The sequence below is a fragment of the Athene cunicularia genome (genome assembly GCF_003259725.1).
Source record: "Athene cunicularia isolate RWA chromosome 4 unlocalized genomic scaffold, athCun1 chr4_part3, whole genome shotgun sequence".
Taxonomy (NCBI): Eukaryota; Metazoa; Chordata; class Aves; order Strigiformes; family Strigidae; genus Athene; species Athene cunicularia.
This window is the reverse complement of record NW_020799100.1, coordinates 20,911,019-20,932,101: the sequence shown is the minus strand read 5'-3', so window position 1 is coordinate 20,932,101 and position 21,083 is coordinate 20,911,019. Positions and strand designations below refer to the sequence as shown.

Here is a 21,083-nt window from a genome sequence, read left to right as displayed (position 1 = left end):
TCACTTCCCTCTCCACAGCCTCTATGTATAGTTAATTATTATCTCTTGTCCTTAGTCTCCTGCTGACCAGTGTAAGAAAATCCATGCTGGTGATGAGGTAATCCAGGTCAACCATCAAACTGTGGTAAGTATTTCGGAAATTCTGTTCTGCAGGCTTTGCCTATTCCCACTGCTAAAAAGGGTTCTTAGAACATAACTGCCAAACTAGATTATTATTTATGGCTTTTAAAATATCATAACCACTGCTTATGCTTAATAAAAAAAAAGGTACAAGTTGAGTCAGTAACCAGCCCAGAAGGATTAAGCCAAATTTGCATTTTGCACAGCTGCTGTGCAACATCATACTCGTTATATAAGGAGATCCCAGAATATTTCATTGAAGTCTTTAGACTTCTCATTATGGATATGCCAGCTAGTTTAACTTTTTTCCTTAAACATGATTTTGCATTCTGTATAATATGGGATTCAGATTAAAACACAGAAGTGCTGTAACAGCCATATATTCTGAACCTATTTGGGGAAAAAAGCATAGATGACTAGTGTTGATAGAAATCTGTCAGATTTTGCTTTCATGCATTCTTGCAAGCAGATTTATTTTTGAGCAGATGAGCAGTTTTATGAAGTTAGTGAAACTGTTAATCTCTTTAAAATCACATAAGTATGTGTATGCAGAAGTGTATGCTGAGCCTAAGGTATTGCAGTACACGATTTGTGTACGTTTGAACGTGCCTACCATTGCATTCCTTTCATAGCTGTATTTATACAAACCTACATTTTGTTTTATGTGGAAATGCGGGAATAATATGTTTCTGCAGCGTTGATAGAACTGTATCCTGACTTAAAACACACATGACTTCACTGAAGAATTAATAATTTATTTATTTATTAGATTATATTATTTGCAATTGAGCTCTAAAAGCCTATCAGAGTGCCTACCTAAAAGACTATCAGAGCCTCGTTCAAAGTTGAATGATTATATTTTTCTTCCTGTTTTCTGATGACACAAGCTACTGCCTTATAACTGATGTTAGTTCCAGTGTTGATGATTACTGAAAAAGGGCAGTCAGGTTTTATCCCAGTACTATCTTAAGTCATAGGCACTGTCCCTTTTAAAAAAAAAAAAAATAAAAAAAATTGTATGTTGCAGAAGAATGGAAGCAGTATTGCTGGAACTGCAGGTGAAAAGAACACTTGTATTTATTACTTGTTAGGCATGAGGAGCATCGACAATGACAATGATAACTTCCTGAAGTGCTTATAATTTACCCATGCAACTTTGTCTTGCTGAACCCCACCTCCAAACACAGCAGCAGCAAAGTTAAGAAATCTCTTTTCATCTGTCATTTGTGCGAGGTGGTGTGCTGGGTTTGTGTGTGTGGTGGGGTTTTGGTAGTGGGGAAGGGGTCTACAGCAGTGGCCCCTGTGAGAAGCTGCTCAAAGCTCCCCTTGTCTCCAAGTTGGACCCACCTCTGCACCCAGGTCGAGCCAATTAGTGACAGTGGCCACACCTCTCTGATAACGTATTTTAGAAGGTTGTGAGGAGGAGCTGTGAAGGAGAGACATCTGCAAACACAGAGGTCAGAGGAAGAAAGGAGAAGGAAGGGGAGGAGGTGTGCTGGTACAGAGACCCCCTGCAGCCCGTGGTGAGAGGGCAGGCTGTGCCCTGCAGCCCACGGAGGTCACTGGTAGAGCAGATGACACCTGCAGCCCGTGGAGGATGCCACACCAGAGCAGGGGGCTGCACCTGAAGAAAGCCAGGACTTTATGGGAAGAAGCCCCCGCTGTTGTTGTTTGGCACTGGGAGGATTGCAACACAGGGAGGGACCCACACCAGAGCAGCGCGGGAAGGGCTGGAGCAGGGGGAGAATATGAGGAGTTCCGTCCCACTGCCCCCAGGAGGAAGGAGCCAGTGGACCAACTGTAACCCCCATTCCCTGCCCCCTCACCGCTGAGGCCGAAGAGGGAGAGAAATCAGGAGCAAAGCTGAGCCCAGGAATAAGGCGGGAGTGGGGGGAGGTGTTTTTAAGATGTGATAATGCTTCTCACTCTCTTATGATGTCTGTTAAGTGTTGCTAGTGTTTGAGGTAAATCGATGTTCTTTATCTTCCCCTAATGAGTCTGTCTTTGCCCATGACCATAACGGGTGTATCATCCCTCTCTGTCCTCATCTCAATTCTGGAGCGTTTTGCTTTATTTTCTCCTCCCCATTCCTGAGGGGAAGGGGTGAGCAAGCAGCTGCCTGGTGCTCATTTTCCCTCTGGGTTCAAACCACGACACGTGAAAATATGACTAGTAAAATCCTATGATTAGAGAGCAAATATTTTCCCTTGCAAAGAAATATAACTTATTAATTCACAATTTAAACATTAATGCAACATGCAGCTCTTACCTATATTAGAGAGGTTCTATGAGTTGTCATAGTTACAAGTTGAAATATGCTTTAGACTGGCTTTCTCCATCAAACATACTTTTCAAGTGACAGACCTGGTTTAATCTTTACTCCCATAGGTGAAATCCCCTCATTCAATTCCTAATTGGCTTTCTGGATAACATCTCTTTCCATGTGTGTTATTGCAACAGGCCCAAGGTTTGTGATACTTGTAATCCTTTTCCATTTAAGGGCAGTACCAACAGCTGAGTCAAGCGGCATAAAATACCTTTTTCTAAAAAAAAAAAATAATCCACTATTAATTATTCATTCTGAAGTTCATAGCAAGCTAAGACAAGCAATAAATGGCAAGCTGTTCCCTTTGGATATTTGTTCTTCCTTTGAAATGTCTGGGAAAGTCTCATTCTGTCTTCACTGTGACTTTGGAAATTCAGACAGAAATATGGAGTGTTCACTTGTTTCAGAGGTATATGTCCAACCCTCTTCCTGTCATGGACTGGAAGTTTTAATGTTTTACGTATCCCTTTGATCTTTAAGTGTGCCCTCTAAGCCACTTCTGGTACATCTTGCTGCAAACGACACTTAGCTCTGTTCCTCCTTCACCCAAATTATCACAAGTTGTGATGATCAATATCATTACCATCACTTCCATTAGTGGACTAGAATAACTCAAAGGCAACAGCTCATTAAATTTCCATGTAGTCAATATTTTAATACGAGCAAGACCATCTCATAAAATGAGGTGTAACCCATTAGAAATTAATGTCTAGGGGGGCAGCTGAGTAACCTTAACCTTACAAAAGAAAGGCTTGTGTATTTCTGGTGGTCTTACAGGTTTTTCAGAGCTGTAAACAGTTCTGCTCACCCTGCACACAAACCCAACCCTTCCTCATATACCAACCTTGGACCCCACAATTTAGCAAAAGCAAGTGCTAGTAGATGTAAAGCTGTAAAAGAGAAAAATACAAAGCAGTTTGAAATTATACCTAGCCAAAGCATGCTTGTTCAGCTGCTTTGTACTTCTCTCACAGTGTTCTCCAGCTGGTTTTCTTGCCTGGTAGTTGGTAGTGCCATTTCTAACTTTAGTTTGATTTCTGGACTGGAGATTAAATGTTTGCTTGCTTGCCTTCTTCCATTCAATATTTTATTCACTTTAAGTTAAATGTCACATCTTCATTCCTTCTGAAATGAAATTGCAGCAGAAGTTTGCATTGATTTATAACCAGTTATGATGGTTTGCTTTTTCACTTTACCTTGTTCTGGAGCTGAAAGTACTGTAGTGTTTCTTTATTTCTCTAATGTATCATTCGGTTCAGTCCATATGAAGCATTTAGCACTGCTCTGTGAAGAGGCAAATTATTGCGTTTAGTATCCTAAATACTTCCTGGGTTGCTACAGAATTTTCAAGATAGATAGTTAAAATAGTATTTACAATATATGTATCCAGCGAAATATGCAGTCTACAGTTGCTTTTCCGTAGAGACTCTATGAAAGCATTAAAAGCCTAGGTAATAAAATTATAGGTGTTCATGTTATTTCTTATTCCTACTTTTACCTGTTCATTGGTAAGGGAGTCTCCATGCTTTCATAAAAAGCATGTTAAGTTATACAGTGTAAAAACGCAGAAATATACTTTCCTCAGATATTTGTATTCTTCAGCGATTCTGCATCCAACAGATTTTATCTTTGTTGTCTTAACAAAGGCATTTTCTTAAGATCAAAGTTTCTGAAGCATTGTGGTAGTTTATCAAATATAAATCCAGTTCAACACAATGTCTTTTGAAAGAACCTGTTCTGAACATGATTAGATAGAGGAATTTTTTATTGCCACTAGTGAAAATACTCTCTTGATTAGAGAAAGTACGGATCTCTTTTAATAAATTCCAGTCCTGTAAGTGACTACTGGCATCATTTAATCTGAACTAGGCCAAAGTATTTTCTAGATAAATTCATAGTCATTTAATAAGATCATTTGAGTTTTAAAACTTTCATTGATGTTCCCACAACCTGCAATAAATTCTTCTGGTAGTTAATTATTCTCATTGCTGGAAAAAAAAAAAAAAGTCAATTTATTTGTAGTCTACGTTTGTCTGGCACAAGCTTCTAGTCCTTTGATCTTGATGTATTTTTATCCATCAGACTGGAAAGCAGGTTTCTCATTTAGGTATTTTCAGGATGCAGTCAAATTACCTTTTCACTTCTTTTTTCTGTAAGCTTCATAATTTGAGCACTTCCAGTTGTCATCCTAACGCACGACCCTCCTCAGCAACCTCTTTAAATTCCCAACTGTAATATTTTACATATTTAACACTGAGTTGCAGAGCTGTTTGGTGAAAGCATTCATTCATGGGTAGGGCAGTACTCCTGTGCTAAGAGTACAAACGAGACTACATTAATGTAGCTATTACCAACTAGCTCTTCACTCTTTTTAAAAGGCTTGTGTTGGTTTTTCATTCATACACAGGCAAAAATGAAACTAAGAGGACACATTTTTTCCTTAAGAAAACCCCACTGTTATTTCAATTTAAGTTTGACTCTTTCCATCAGGAAGTCTATTTTAAGAGAAGAGTTACTATCTCTTTTGAAACTGTGAGAGGAGTAAGTTTTAAAACAGGTTTAAGAAGATGTAGACTCGGAAATAGTTGTACTGTCCGTGCATTTGAGTGAAGTCAGCACAGATAATGGCATTTCTAATCCTGGAGGCACTTCTCTGGGGTCGTGTAGCAATAGCAGAGGACTAAGTATGCTGTCAGTGCCAGTCCCACTGAATTGCTGGATGTGTGGAGGTAAGCATTTGGGACTGATGCGGCTAGAATATTTTGGCTGTATGTTTTCAAAATTACTCTTAATACCTACAATTAATACACTTATTTTCTATAAAGCATTATCTGTATTAACTAAGAAATATCAGATAGCCAGGAGGTGGCTATATTAATACATTTCCCCCCTAAAACCAGTTATATTAACAAAACAATACCATTTATTGCACTTTTCAAGTAACTTTTCAATGTACTTGAGAGGGGTTTTTTTTTAAAAAAAAAAAAGTTCAGAAAGTATCAAAGGAAAGCAGCTTACAAATTATATAATGCAACAATTGAAAAAGTTAGAAATAAAAGACTTCCTATGTGGAATCTGGTCTAACTAAGGAGCACTCTGCAATACAATTATAAAGATCAAAGAAAGAATAATAGTACTTTAAGCTAGAAATTAATTAAATCAGGCGATTCACCACTAGCTGTTAAGATCATTTAATCATTATCCAATTTCCTTATTTGCTTTTCTGCTTGTCCTTCTTGCTTATTAGATAAAACAGCATAAGAAACTTTAAGAATAAATTATATATTTTAAAGTACTACCACGCTAACTTTTTATTTTTCCCTACAGTAACAACAGGCACTAGTTCTGCCAGTGCCTTTTAGATTTTTACTTCCTCTCTTATAAAATTATACAGAAGTGCTGAATATGCCACTGCACATTTATTTGCAAAACTGATAATTACACCTTAGGTTCCATGGGTAGTATATTTTTCTGCTGCTTAGTTGAAATAGCTTGAAATAAATGACAATATGAAATGTACTGTCTTATATATGAGACATGATTCTTTAGTCACAGAAATGGGACTGTCATGCAGTGAAAATAGGCTAAAATTAAAGCTACAATAGTCACTAGCCAAGAAACGCTTTTTTTTTTTTTTTCAATTTTCTATCAAAAGCATAGTATCTAACATAGAACAAAAAAACCATAACAAATATGTAGGTATACACATATTCAGGATGGAAACAAAATTGCATAAATTAATGCTAAATCATCTACGTGTCTGTTCACTGAAGAGACTTAAACTTTCAATTGCAAGTCCTTAACCAAGGATTATTAATGAATTGTCTGCTTTAGGGTAACACTGTATGCTGGGGAAATGTAAGAAGCAAAATTTTTACTAGTCAGTACTTCACAAGATTTTGTAGGTGATTTAGAGAGGAAAGGCTAACTAAAGACATGAAGGAGAGTGGCAAGTTAGGTGAAATGCAGCATAAATTTATGGGTATTAATTGTGTTAACATTCTACGTTTGGTAATTTTTCAGACAACAGAAATATTGCAGATTCAAGTAAGTATTGATCTAGTTGCCTGACCACCTGTAAAATATTTGATCTACTTCTGTAGAGAAATGTGTTTGATAAACTAGGAAAAACAGACTTTTCAGAAAAATGAAAACTTTTTTTTTTTTTTTTTTGAGGATTAGTATTTGAAGGTCATTTGATGGGACAGAGAGCAATAATAATGCTTTTAGTAATAATTCCTGTTGAAAGCTAGATGTTACTCAGGAGCAACTGGCAAGACTCCAGAAGTCAGAATGTAGTAATTAATCCCAAATCAACTGAGCGCCACAGAAGTGATGTGACTGAAAATGGCAAAGATGAACTTGGAATTAATCAGGAACAGGCTTCCAGGAGAAATATAGTTTTAATGCCATTGTCTTGACATTGGTAATATCTTGTCTGAAATACTGTGTGATGTTTCAGGTCATTTACAGTCATTAAAGGTGTGAAGTTACATATGAACATTAAAAAAATATGACTAAAAAAGAAAATGTATCATCTGTCTCGTATGAAGCGAATTTTTTTTTAAGGATTTCAATTTAGTTAACCCAGCCAGGTAGATGTGAGACAGAATTCCTCTTCCTTAACAGACAGAGGCTAAAGAGAAAGAACTCTAAGGTTAAAAACGATGTTGTGTAAGAGCAAGCATCCATACAAACATCTGTAAGTAAATCTGGTAGAATTCCAGAGGTCTGTCTAGGATGGTGTTTGAGGAACTGATGAAAATTATTACGTTATAGTAGCCTGCAGCTATGTAGAAGAGTAAAGAAATAGATGTAGTAACCTAGAAGGACTCTTTCAGATTTAACGTCTTTGCTTTGTGGTGTAACATGTTTGTCAGATTATCTCTAAATACCTGTTGTTTTTAACTAATCTAGTTTCATATCCATACTTGATAAGGTTATTCTTTGGAATGATGGATGCTTTGCTTTCAGTACTTAAAGGAGGCTTAAAGAAAGATGGGAACTGACTTTTTTAGTAGGGCCTGTTGCAATAGGACAAGGGGTAATGGCTTTAAACTAAAAGAGGGTTGATTTAGGCTAGATATAAGGAAGAATTTTTTTATGATGTGGGTGCTGAAACACTGGAATGGGTTGCCCAGAGAGGTGGTGATGCCCCATCCCTGGGGACATTCACGGTCAGGTTGGACGGGGCTCTGAGCAACTTGCTCTTTGCAGTGGGACTGGACTAGGTGACCTTCAAAGGTCCCTTCCAACACAACCTCTTCTCTGATTCTAAACACTTGATCAGCAGCCTAATAGCCTTTTGCACTGTTCATTGTCAAATTACATGCTTTAAGTGTGTCAGGACCCCTGGCACAATGAAATAATTTCAGCACTAATTTATTGGTGTTAAGATATTTATTGAATTAATATCCTAGGAGTATTTTATTGAATTGTAAATTTGAGTCATAATGAGAACTCATTTTAGATGGAGGTAAATCTGTAAATGTAGTGTCAGGTCACACCATCTGTGTTTCAGCACACTGTGTGTTGTGAAATACAGCTAGGAAAAGGAAAGACAAAAGATGTCATGAGAATTACAACTTCTTGCCCCAAAAGATATCATTCTGTTTCCAAACAAATTGCCACATGTTACTTATTCTCAGGATTCTGCCTTTCTAAAAGACTTAGTAACATGTCTTCCAGTAGCAGATCTTACATCTTCTTGGAATCTTGCTGTATTTCTCCATTAGTTAATGAAAATAACTGTGTACGATAATGGGAGAACATTTGTTTTTCCATCCTCAATTATTAGTAACAGTTAAGATATTAATAAGAAGAGTGAATCAGCTACAGGTGTTAATGATAAGCTTCCCATGCAGTGACAGAAAGTAGTCTTATGATCTTCCAGCACATTTTTGTCTAATAATATTTTTTTATTTCAGTGTTAATCAAACCAATTCCCTTGATTAATTCCCTAAGGAGGCAAAGTGAATTATAGACTTAAAATACGAAAGGAAGATAGTCTGTTTCCTTAACAAAAAGTTGAATTTACACAAGCCTCTTTTTTTTTTTTTTTTTTTTTTTTTTTTTTTATTACAAATATGAAAAGAGGTCATACTCTTGAGGTTCAAATAAGTATCCAGATGGCTTTGCTTATGTATTTGAAGAGCCTTGAGGGGAAACATCTGTCCTGGTTCATGTAAGGGTTACTGCAGTCAAAGCAGAATTACTTGTTTTCAGGTGGTGTGCAATATAGTATGTTCTAAATATTTCGAAAATATTGCGTACGGTTGATTTTCAGATCAAATACCTACCAAGGTAGTTCTTAAATTCTTGTTTAGTTAATGCGCTGTGTCTCTCCATCCTAGGTAATATTAAGGCTGTGTAAAATATACACAAGTGTCACAAAAAACCTAAGGTGCAACCTCCCTTCCTTCTGTGAGGTGCACTCTATATTTTTTGCATTTCTTAGAACTTTTTAATACTTCAGAGTCCTGATAGATGTTTAGGGTTTGATAAGGCAGTGAAGGAACTGAGGAACCACGCTTCTGCTTTGTCCCCAGAATTTTCAGGGAAAGCAGAGAAAGGAATATAGGTATTCTACCCACTAGACACTCCCACTGAGCTGTGTCTTCTAAATTTGTACCATAACAAATACGTATCATGTGTTTTGAAGAAATTGGCATGGAGGTGAATAACTGCTGTGGTGGTTTTGACTACTGGAATCCTTTGATAAGCACCATCATGTTCAACAGTTGAGCTGTTTTTCAGTTCCCTTTAACAGACGAATATCTCATGCACTTAATGCCTGTGCAGTTATCCACAAATGCACTGGTTTGTGTTTTCTTCAGTCTGTCTGTCTGTGTGTCTGTAACGTTAAGGATTTTTTGTATCAGTTTGTTTTTCATACAGATAATCAGTGAGTTATCACTGGCTCAGTAGCCTTTATTTTTAAAAAATTAGAAAAGGTGCTTGTCCAGCATGATTTATGTATGCCAAATGCCAAAATCCCTATTGCTGGTAATACGCATTCCAAATCTCATTCAAACAAATCTACATCTTCTAAACGAGAAGGAAAAAAATCCATATAGGGGAGGCTCTAAAGAACTAGGAAACACACTAGTTGACTGTTAGTTAATGGAAGTGAGTTATGTTTTTCTGAAGAAAATAGTTAAACAGTCCCAGCTACAACATTATTGGGTTTAGGTATACAAAATCACTACAGCACTGTGGATATTTATATTTATACTTTTATGGTAAAGCAATTTCATATTCTAGAGATTAATATTTTTGGAACTGTTATTTTTAAAGTTGTTATATTTTGCAGTTTCCACTAATTCTCAGGCTTGCACTTCCTATGAGAAAACTAACGAATCCTTTAACATAGACAGTAGTACAGAATTTTTTCCCTGGAGCCCTTCTTTCCACACTGAGAGTATACAAACCAATAAAAATTATTATTTAGAGCAATCCTAAGTGTAAACCACCAAAATCTTAAACTTCTGCCTGCCTCTTGCTGTTTTCAGTGAGTTGTTTTGCATTCTTCTAGGTTTCTTCCCTATTTAGCATCTAAATTTAAGTCTTTAGTCTTTTTTTTTTTACCGTCATGAGCCTAATTTTAATGTTAACTTTCATTACTGGGTAAAATATTATAACCCATATAATATAATCTGATTAACTGAATGTATATGCTAAAAATGTTAAAAGAGCAAAATACCTTTTGCTTGCTGGATACATCTTACCATAGCTAGAAGCTAGTAATTGCTATTAAAGACTGATTCTTTAAGAATAAATGTCAAAATCTGTCTCAAGGACTGGTTTTTAACTAAGATTTTTTTTTTAATCCACTGTAATGACTTCTATTTTTTCAAAGATATTTTTAGTAACACAATTTCTAATAATGTGTCCAAATTCCTAAGAGCATTTTATCATCGCCTAGTAGTAATGACTGCAGACTGTTCTCTAATAGATCTTGGTATTTAATGGTTTTGTCATTAAAGTTCTCCTTGGAATAATTTATCACTAACTTAATTATTTATCATACTTTTCTAAAAGGAGCTCATGGAACTCTAAAGATTTCAGCATTCTGAAAATTACACCAATCTATAAAAATCAAAAAATAGTTCATTTTTAATTCTGTAATTGAGTAAAAAAATATATAGACTCTGTCATTTTATAAACAAAGCACAAACTAGAAGAGCTCATTTGGAATGCAAGCTGACATATTTGCATTTGTTTGGCTGTGGCCTGTTTATAATTGCTACCATTTTCTGCTTTCCTGTGGCCGGTGCATTTTTAGAAAGTTTTCAATAGAACAGCAACATTAAAAATAGAATAGAACTTTAAAAAGCTATTAAAATCCTTTTTTAGATTAACAACACATGTTGCAGTGCTTTCCAAGCCAAATGTTCACGCTTGGGATTCTGGCTTTGGCCCACTGTGGAGACAGTCTAGAATCTTGCAGTTTATATCCTAACTTCTCTTCAGCCTTTCTAAGAGGATTTTAATTAAAATCTCTTCAAGGATGCCTTTATTATTTTCCCTCCACCGTCATGTGTAATCAGATATTATCATCCTCTAAAAGGAAGTAAACTATACCTGATATAATGTGGTGATATATGTAGACTGCTCTGATTTTGAGCACCTAATTTTTTTTTTTTTTTTAATTCTTGTTTTTTATTAGCAGTGGGAGCCCACACTTTAGTCAGAAGGGCAATTATGATTAAAATGTTATAATGAACTCTGACAGGTCAAATGTAGTAAAAAAGCATAGCAAATACAACAGCACTTAATGCTTGCACATACTTGTACAGTTCCTGCTCTTGTATTCCCTAAGCTTTTCATTCTTAAATGTTCACGTTTAAGGCTGCTGCAGTGTGGCCTCAGTAAGGTTGTGTTGGGAGAACTGCTGTACGGACACAGCATTCTAATTCCTTTTCAGGACAGATCAGCTTGACACGAGGGCTTAAGACTTGTGGTAGTTATAACGTTTATGACAGATCTTTACTATGGTCATTTATTACTACCGTAAAAATCTTCCATGTTTGGAACAGAAAATGAAGGGAATAGTTTAATACAGGCACTTGTAGAGGTGCTGGGGGCTCAGCCTTTCTGTGAAAGAAATCGTCTTTTGCAAAAAATTATTCTGTACAGGATTGGATCCGTACTGCTTTGTTTAGCAGAACTGGGGGTAGGAACTAAAAATCAGTATTCAAATTAAAATCTGACTCACTTAAGTAGTACTTAAGTAAGGATGCAGTATTTAAAAGGGTAAGTCTCCCCTGCACCTATAAACCTTCCTTGAGTGGCAAATCTAGAACTCATGTGTGAATAGGAGAAGAATTAAATAAGGCTTGGAAAATCCTCCACAGCCCTCCCTATAACTACCCGCGTGTGCCTTGCTGCTTCCCAGAGCTGGATAGCAACCAGTAATCTGTCACCTACCAGTGACACTCTTTCCAGTATTTCCTTTCTAGGTAGGCATGTTCTTGTCATTTGAGTGACTTCAGCAAGATCCTTGGTATACTTCCTGAAAATAACAAGCTGAGACTAAATGGAGGCAGTGGCTTAGCCCTTGAGACCCGGGGCTAAGGTTGGGTGTGAGTAACTAAGTGTCTGCTTAGTTTTTCTGACACTAGTGGAAGAGAGACAAATGTCAAAATTTGTGGTGTGAGTCTGATTATCCAGATCGGGTCACAAGTACATCTTGACAAAAAAATACAATCTTTAGAAGTGAATCTTAGCAAATCCTAGAAGCATTGTGGTACTTTCCTGTCTATCAGTACTAATTTGAGTTACAGAGGATACATTTTTTGAGACAGTAATGTTAAAGAAACTTCTTTAATAATAACGTTACTCAGGAAATAGGGCAAAGCAACTAATGGTAATTCACTGTGAAGTGCTAAGTGGTAGGAATTTCTTCTTTTATTCATAGTGAACAAGCTAATACATCAGTTGCACACAGGAAGGGCAGAAGGACTGCTGAATGGAGCCAAATTTATTCTCTATTTATACTAGTACAATTCCACTGATTTCAGTGGTGTAAATTGGGAAAAAAATTGATTGAGGTTTAGAAATATGTGAATTTTTATGAATTTCACTTTCATTTCTGATTTTACACATCTGACATTTTTGATGCCCTTTTAAATTTTTTTTTTTTTCTCATGTGCCTGTGGGTGGAAATATGGATAGAAATTCAGCAGCACTTAAATGTGCAAGAAACTACTTTTATCATAAACATCTTTATATACTGTCATTTATATTATTATTCAGTTTTAAAACCTCTTCAACCATTCAGGATAATAGATAGTGTAAGCATTAATTTTTTTTTTAAAAGTCCCATAAAAATACATTTTCTGTTTTCGTGTATAAACAGTTCACGCTAAATTCATGTTTCAATAATCAAGAAGATTAAGAAATGTCTCTAAGTAGCTTTTTGTGAGCTGCACATATGAAATCCTTTCATTCCTAGTGATGTTCTTTTTTATGGCTGTGTTTACAGTTTGTTAGAACTTGAATTACTCAGCTCTATCCAGCGTCTGTATAGATAAATCAAGTAAATAAACGTTTATCTTCAGTTAGGATCTTAAAGCTGTTACATGTATGTTACGTATGTTGCTACAGCATAGTCTGCCTTCCTCCTCAGCAGTGCCTGTTTCAGGATCCAGACTGAAATTATTTCATGACTTCTAGTCCTCATCATTTGATTTAAAATACGCAGTGATCTTAAAATTATTAAAAGGGAAACAGTGTTCAACTTATTTTGTTGAGAAACAGCTAAATAATAATCCAGCTTCAGCAGCATCACTTCAGTCCAATAAAAGTAATCAGAGTTTATAAAAACTGCTTATGTTTGCAAAGAGGAGGCTGTCATAGACCTTTTCGATTAATGGCAGACTTCCTTCGCATTTAAAGTTAAACTGAAAGCTTTAAAAATTCAATTATGGAATTTTTCCTTAGGTTGGCTGGCAGTTAAAGAACCTAGTAAATGCATTGCGGGAAGACCCAAACGGAGTGATTTTAACCTTGAAAAAACGTCCGCAGAATACCCTGGTTTCTGCTCCTGCCCTTCTGAAGAATGTGAGGTGGAAGCCTCTTGCACTTCAGGTAAGGACACTGTTGCTGTGCTGGTGCTTTGGTAAATCCTTTACTTCAAGAGAAAACACTAGAATTTCTCTTTGCGGTGAAAGACACAGGAGCCTCTAAAACGTCCCAAATTCCTCTGAAATAAGGTGCTGCCATAAGTATGTGTGGCAGTACTGTGTGTGGCAATGAGATTGTTTTCCTCCATCTTTTTTGGTGAAGTTGGGAGCCACAGGAACTCATAAAAGGCAAGAACACTTACAGATGGTGAAGAACAAGGCAGCCTAAGGTTCAGTAGCTTGGTTTGACTGGCAGAGGCAACACTGCCTCCCTGTTTCCTTATTTCACAGTCTGTCAAAACTACTTGTTTCTAATCAAGCGTGTCAGACCTTTTAAATTTCAGGAAAAGTCTGCTTCTGTTCCACATCTCTCATCAAGTTTGAGTTTTAGGTCGCAATGTTAATAGAACCTCTGATATTTTCTGCATATTTACTCCTTGAAAACCCGTTGATATAAAAAAAATAATTTGTGAACATCACAGCTGGTTCTTCCTACAGCATCAACATATGTAGGAGAAACTGATTCTGTAAAAATACTGAATGTAAAATGTCATTATTAAGGGAAAGTTTTTTGAGTAAATTAGTAACTATGCGTGTTTATCTTCAATACTCTGTAATATCCTGTAATAACTTTCATAATGTGCAAGCCTCACAGCGTGGTTTTGTTTGGACCACATGATACATCAATTTGTTTCTGAATAATTTTTAAGTTAACAAAACAAAGCAAACCCTTCAAGCCTAACCAGGCAAATATCCTTCCTGCCTGGGACTTTCTGAGTCTCTCAGTCCCTAAATCCTACACAGCTGCTTCACTGAAGGAGTTTGTGTAATCCTTGCAGCTCAGGAGTGCTGACACTTGGGTTTACCTCTGGGGGAGAGGAAAGGGGCATCATGACACCCAGAGGAGATTCAGAACTCTTCAGATTTTTCTGCCATAAGGGTGCAGGAATAGGACACATTCTTTGCGCTAGCAAGACGTTTATGTATCTACTTGTGAACCTCATCTGAAGCCTCCAGGGGCAGCAAAATGGAAATGCATTTGCAACAGGGCTTCTATAGAAATCCTCTCTTTATATTAGTACATTCAAGAATCATAATTTCCAAGCAGCACTAGTTCTGGAAGTCTTGTCAGTGTGAAAACAATATGTACTGTATACATGGCACGGTATTTTCCACAAAACATGCCAACATTTGTCATGGTAGCCAGATAAGTGAAAGTGCACCAGGATATTTTTGTGGAATTATCAACTGTTTCTATTTTTGTGATGTGTCCTCTCCTGATGACCCAGAACGCGAGAGCCCCCGAGGCTCAAACAGTGCTTTAAGTGTCATCCTCACAGGATATGTTTCTTGTGTTAGAGAACAGTGTTGTGAGGGATTTAAGTAAAAACATGAATCACTTTAGAAAATAAAAAAGACGTTGAAAACCAACTTTAGGTCGTCTTTAGCATTTTTAGGTCGTCGTTAGTATTCATGCCACAGAGGCAAGCTCAAGTATTAGGACCTGGATACATTTTAGGACACAGGTTTTGTTTTGCCTGTTTCCTACAGCTCTCACCTGGATCTAGTATTATTTATTATTGTCATTAATGACTTGGAACTAGCATGATTAAATTTCAAGATGATACTAAAGCTTGTGTTTCCTGGACAGCTGACATAACAGCTTGATGCTGCTGGACTAGAAAGCAGTGATCTCACTTCCCTCTCCCTGTTCTTGGCTGCAGAATGTCCTTGCCTTTGTTTGACTTTGCCATTTTTTAGACTCTCTAGATCAGTTTAATTTGTTGAATTGGTAGGAAGGCTTCTTGTTTTATTTATTTGTTTTTCTGGAGTTTTCTACCACTAATGGATTAAATTGGCTCTTACAGGACAAAGGCTGTCAGAGGCTATTGACAGACTTTCAGAAATAAGCAGAATACATTCAGCATAGACAGAGGGTTTTATACTCAGACAAAAGTAACCAGCTACATGAACGTAGGATATGGAATGACCAGTTAAGCAACAACCTGTAGAAAATGATCTCAGTTAAAGTAGATCAGAAGTGAAAACAATTCAGTAAATGTCAGACTGTCACAAGAAAAAGGATATAACCGATAATATATGGATGTGTTATATTTCATGGTGTGTTACATTATATGGATCCAGATATGTATCCATGTATGTAACATACCATGACGGATAACACATGCAGAGCCATTTCATCCATTCTGATTTAGTGTTGGTAAAAACAAAACAAAAGCTGTACATAGTTAGGGAAGGAACAAAGGAAGCAGGATTTACAAACTTGAAATTCAGAGGCTAGAAATAATAAGTGTTAAATCAGTTTGGTGCATGGCAGGAATTTTTAAAATAAAAGTTAATCAAGTGTTCCGCTATTGCTCAAGGTACTTACCAGTGTTATTCATAATTTTTTTCACAATAATTATGTTTAAAATTATACCACATGGTTAATTTATGAATTATTAAGTATACAGAATCTGTGAATCCTTATAAAATTTATTTCTTGGTCTCATTGTAGTATTTCCTTGCTGTATATATTTTCCCTTGATGCTTAATTAACAGCAGCAGAATGTTAACATATGCCAAAGTTTCGTGCTACAATTCTCTTTCAGTGAGACAACATGTCAGTCATACCATTTTCTCATTTTGTCTCTAGTTGGCATTATGTGATATTAGAAGACTATTTTCATTTTTAAACTCTGTGATTATCTTCCCATTCAGTATAAAATGGTTCTTTTATCTGCAATGGCAAACAGTGCTCTGTTTTTTTAGAAAAGTGAGCACACCGGCAACTTCATTCAAATAAAAGACAATATTCATTGTATTTTATTTTTTTTTTATTTGCAGAAATTTTCTAATTGGAATAATCCTTCCTGTTACAACTACTTGATCCAGGACATTAAACATTTTACTATTTAGCTTGAGAGATAGAATCTGTCAGGTGACATGAGCAGTAAAGCTTCTGTCAACAGTAACAATTTTATAATTCTTACATATTAGAAAATACACATTAGGCTTTGCAGTTTTATAAGTACCTTCAGAATAATTCTAGCTAAGTAACTCACTTCAGATTTTGAAAACCATATGAATTTGGAAAGGTGTTGCTTTGTACAAAAGAGAAATTCCATAGCATTATGAGAACAGGTGCTTGTAGAGTGAAAAAAGGAAAATAAGTTGGTGCACACCACTTCTTGTGTACCACTCAAGTTGGTTAGTTGCTAGTTCATAGTTTGGGTACCGTACCCTGATAGAATCGCTCAGATGAACCCTGAAATTATGTGCTGCCTATTTACTTCACTATGAGTGAGAAATTCTTGGGCAAGGAAAGACTCTTAACATCTCAGACAAAGAAAATGCAGCAAAGAAGTAAGTCATGTTCTGTCCTCTTAAAAGAGGAGATGGTGATCAGTCATTTTCTTTGCATCTTATTACCACTCACACTTTTATTGACTTCTGTTGTATGCACATGTATTTCATAGTATTCTCTTGCTCTGAGGGGAAAAATTATTATTTACACATCAAAACCGGTATATATTTCAAGTTTCAAAAAAGTAAATACCCACAAGACCCGAAAACACTGAGAACATACCTGCTGCTTTACAGCACAGCTATACCAATTTACCAGTATGTGAGAAATACTCAGCAATATTGAGAGTTCTGTTTCTTATTGTGAGTGGCATTTGTATTATTGAACATTTAATTTTTCTGAATAGCAGCTTGTCCAATTAGTCATCTGTATGACTGGCATGAATGAATCTATTCTGACAAAAAGTACACACAATAGGAATTTATAGGGTGATACGCAGTTACAAAGCCCCATTTTCCCTTACCGCAGGCAATCCATGTAGAAGAGTGACGCCTGTGTGTTTTCTGTGAATTCACCCATCAGGGCAATTCTGGGGATTGAGTTTATTCCTTCAAGGGAGAAAGCAGAGACTCAGTACCCCATCCTTAATCTTCATACCCCCTCAAAAGGTAAGGGATGTCCATGTTCAAGCCTCTTGTTACTGAACCACTGGGCTTTACCAGCTCCCTGCATCTTCTCCTGCTGTTTTTTGCTGGATGCACTGGGGTCATGTTTGTTGTTTTGAACAGCACATTTAAAATAGATAAAATATTTAATTATCCCCAATATTTGCAAAATGCACTCAGAATCCCAGCAGTCTACTTTGTTTCTGAAATAGTTTGAATTTTTCTGTTTGGCAACCAATTGTTTATTTCTGACGAGTGTTGAATTTACCATTTGTCTTCCATTTTTGTTCTGGTATTTCAGCATTGCTTAATCATTTTACTGATAATTAGCTATTCTCATTAAAAACTTGGAATAACAACAGCAGATACCTAAAGTGTCACTTTTCAGAAGTCTTCTATAAACAGATACCTTTTCCTCGGGATTTTTTTTCATCTGTGCATGTATTTGCACACACTTCATCAAATGTTCATTTGTACACACACAGAGTCAGCATAATCACTTCAAGTAATTTTACTGGAATTGAGATATAAGACTTAAAGGCCTGACTACATCATTTGATTTATAGTCCTGGTTGAGATTATATTTACTATTTATTAAAATTATCTTTTTTTATTTGGTGTAATATTGAAATATTATAATAAATACTCTTACTAAACTAGTGTTTTAATACTATTAGAAGATCCTTGTGCTATTTTGCGGATAGCTAAAAGCACTGAAATTCCACGTCTGATATCACAGACATACCTGGAGCTCAGAGGGAAGGTATACGTCTTTGCTACCTTCACTCTGAGCTCCAGATCATAGAAGAATTATACTTGCTGGAATGATGACAGAGGAGGAAAAAGTTCATTAAAGTTTATTAAAGACTCCCAGGCCAGATGAGTGAAGGTTTCCTGTGAGCAACTAGCAGAATCGCCCAATATGGTTTGTTTGGATTGGGTGCATCATCTGAGGAAGGGATCAAAACAAGCATTATTCCAAAGACATGATGGCCAGCAAATTCTTGAAAAGCACTGTGAAGACAGGTATTTCTCATAGAGAAGGTGGAGAACATAAATAAAGCTGAGAGGGAGAAGGCACGAGACAGCTTATCTGAGAGCAGTCACAAAGCAGTGTATTTTCTTAAAAACTTAGAACCCTTATATAGGGAAAGTGAGCTTTGAGAGCATGTATTTCTGTAAACTCAGTGGGTGAGTTCTTACCGTATGCCAGTCCAAAAGGCAAGAAGAAGAGCTGGTATTTTGGGGGAGGGGGCGGGCAGTCTTTGACCATTATTTTTCAAATGTATTTATTGTAAAATTGTGAAAGATGGATGAATTACAGTAAGGTTAGAAAAACCAGAAGTATAATGCTTGTCTTCAGAAGGAAATGCAAGAGCCAGGGAATTATAAGTCAGACACTTAATATTCACAAACATTGTGTGAGCACTTGGAAGATAACGGGTGAGTAAAAACAACATTAATTTATTATGAAGAAATCATTAAACAGATTTAATGCTCTTATGTGAGCAGTTAACTGGCCTGGTAGGTAGGAGATAAGCTGTATATCTTACTCTGATATTAATAACTTTTCTCATGACATTCTCATAAGTATGGCATAGAGAATTAAGGACTAGGTGCAATCGAGATTGAATGGGTGGAAAATTATTGGATAACCTTGCCTAATAAATAGCTGTTAATGGTTCACTAACAAAGGATGTATCATTTAGTATTCAATGGATAGGTGATATGTGTGGCTTTATTCCATGCTTTCCCGACAACCTGAAGGTTCTGCTTACTAAATTTTCATGCAGTGCTAAACCAGGAAGGTCTGCAAATGCAATGGAGTCTGGGTTGGTAATTAAAAATTTGGAAATTATGGTTTGAAACACGAGGAAAAATATAATGAAATTAAAGAGGGGCAAGTGTAAAGTATTCTACTTGGAAATAATCAACTGTAGTTTTAAAGAATGTAGCAACTGAATAATATGGCAATAGTTCCAAATAATGTGGAAATTTCAGTAAAGAAAAAGCTGAATGTCATGTTGGAAGAAACTCAAATACCTGACTGAGAGACATAAATAGGAATATAAAACACAAGATCAGTGAAATAATTGTTGTGCTTTATTCAGTGTTAGTACAGTCTCAGCTGGGTACTGGGTACACGTAGTCTAATCAGTTGGAGAAAGAACAGCACACACTACAGTTCATTAGTGGTTTAGAAAACAAGCCCTATAGTGGAAGAATTAGGGAATTTTTCTTGTTTTCTAGCCAAAAATAAGAGGAAACATAGTATCCAGAATGTAAAATGAAATGAAAAAAATTATAGAGAAGTGAGAAGGAAAGTTCTCACTTTCTGGTATGGAAAGCAGAAAAGATTCCACTGCTATGAGGTTAGATTTTTTTAAATCTATCAGGAATAGCAGGGGTATCACCTTCTTTGGGGGCAAATTGAACAGTCATATTCTCTTTCTCCATTGCCAACTTCATTGACTAACCTGGAACCTTGACAACCACTGAGTATACAACAATTGAAAAGCAATTATTCATGAGAGACTTGGTACAGGGAATTTGTTTTCTGATTCTGAAATGAGTTTCTGCTTGTCTTTCTGTAACAGTGATAATTTATGTTTTGAATCCTGGGAACCCGTACCCAGTTGCAGGTAAATCATGGGATTACTAGAATATCTGATATTTAGTCTCTTTACTAATACTGCCACACCAAAACTGCAGAAATAATGGTAGTATTTTAAATGTAGTGGCTGATACTGTGTAGAAGGCAGTAGGTCCTAATTTCCAAAGATATGAGAAAGTAACTAGTGAATGAGTCTTGTCTTTGGCAGTCACTTCTTATCTATTTATATTGATAATATTAAAAAAATATAAGACATTTGATTGGAGTGTAAGAGGCTTAACAATAAGCATAGAAGAGTAGTATCATTTGGGCCACAATGCAGACCAATATTCTCATGAAAAAACATCTTTTTTTGCTATTTAGGATTGCTTTTACTTTTTGAATTACATAAAAATAATTTCAGTGTTTCTCTCTAGAAGAAAGAAAACCTCGTATTTAGAAAAATGTTATCATTTTTCCTTGTAGCTTTCATTCAATTTTCAGGTCACTGTGTTTTCCTTCCACCTGTAGAAAATTAGTTGTATCTATTTAATTTTGTATTTGAATGGGAATTTTTCATATAAAAAAGTTTTAAACAATAATACTAAATAAAAATACTTTGTATTTCTTGAACATAAACACAGACTGTTCCTCGGTTGAAAAATATTCTTTGTGTATATATCTTTGTATCCTGCACAGAATATTTGGTTGTAGTCCTTATAGCTGTTGACTTGAGCTTCCCTATGGCATTTGAGGAAAAAAAACCACGTGGTTAACTTCATTTAAAAATTAAAACATCTATCTCCTCAAAGACCCCCATACTTTATTCATACTTTTAATATTTATGATGCTCACATTTACTGTTTAGGTTAACTTATATTTAATTACTAATCATTATAGAACCTACATTTGAAGGTAGAATCATCACACCTATGGATTCAGTAAA

At 36.0% G+C, this 21,083-nt stretch overlaps 1 protein-coding gene across 3 annotated transcripts in view; it reads left to right on the top strand.

Annotated features, from left to right (window-relative positions):
• LOC113480255 (connector enhancer of kinase suppressor of ras 2-like) overlaps positions 1-21,083 on the top strand; it is a 210,694-nt gene that overhangs the window by 125,256 nt on the left and 64,355 nt on the right. For all 3 annotated transcript variants that reach the window (XM_026848893.1, XM_026848894.1, XM_026848892.1), the window contains exons 8-9: positions 56-124; positions 13,391-13,537. In XM_026848893.1, the coding sequence (XP_026704694.1) occupies positions 56-124; positions 13,391-13,537 (216 nt within the window). The remainder of the gene's footprint in view (positions 1-55; positions 125-13,390; positions 13,538-21,083) is intronic.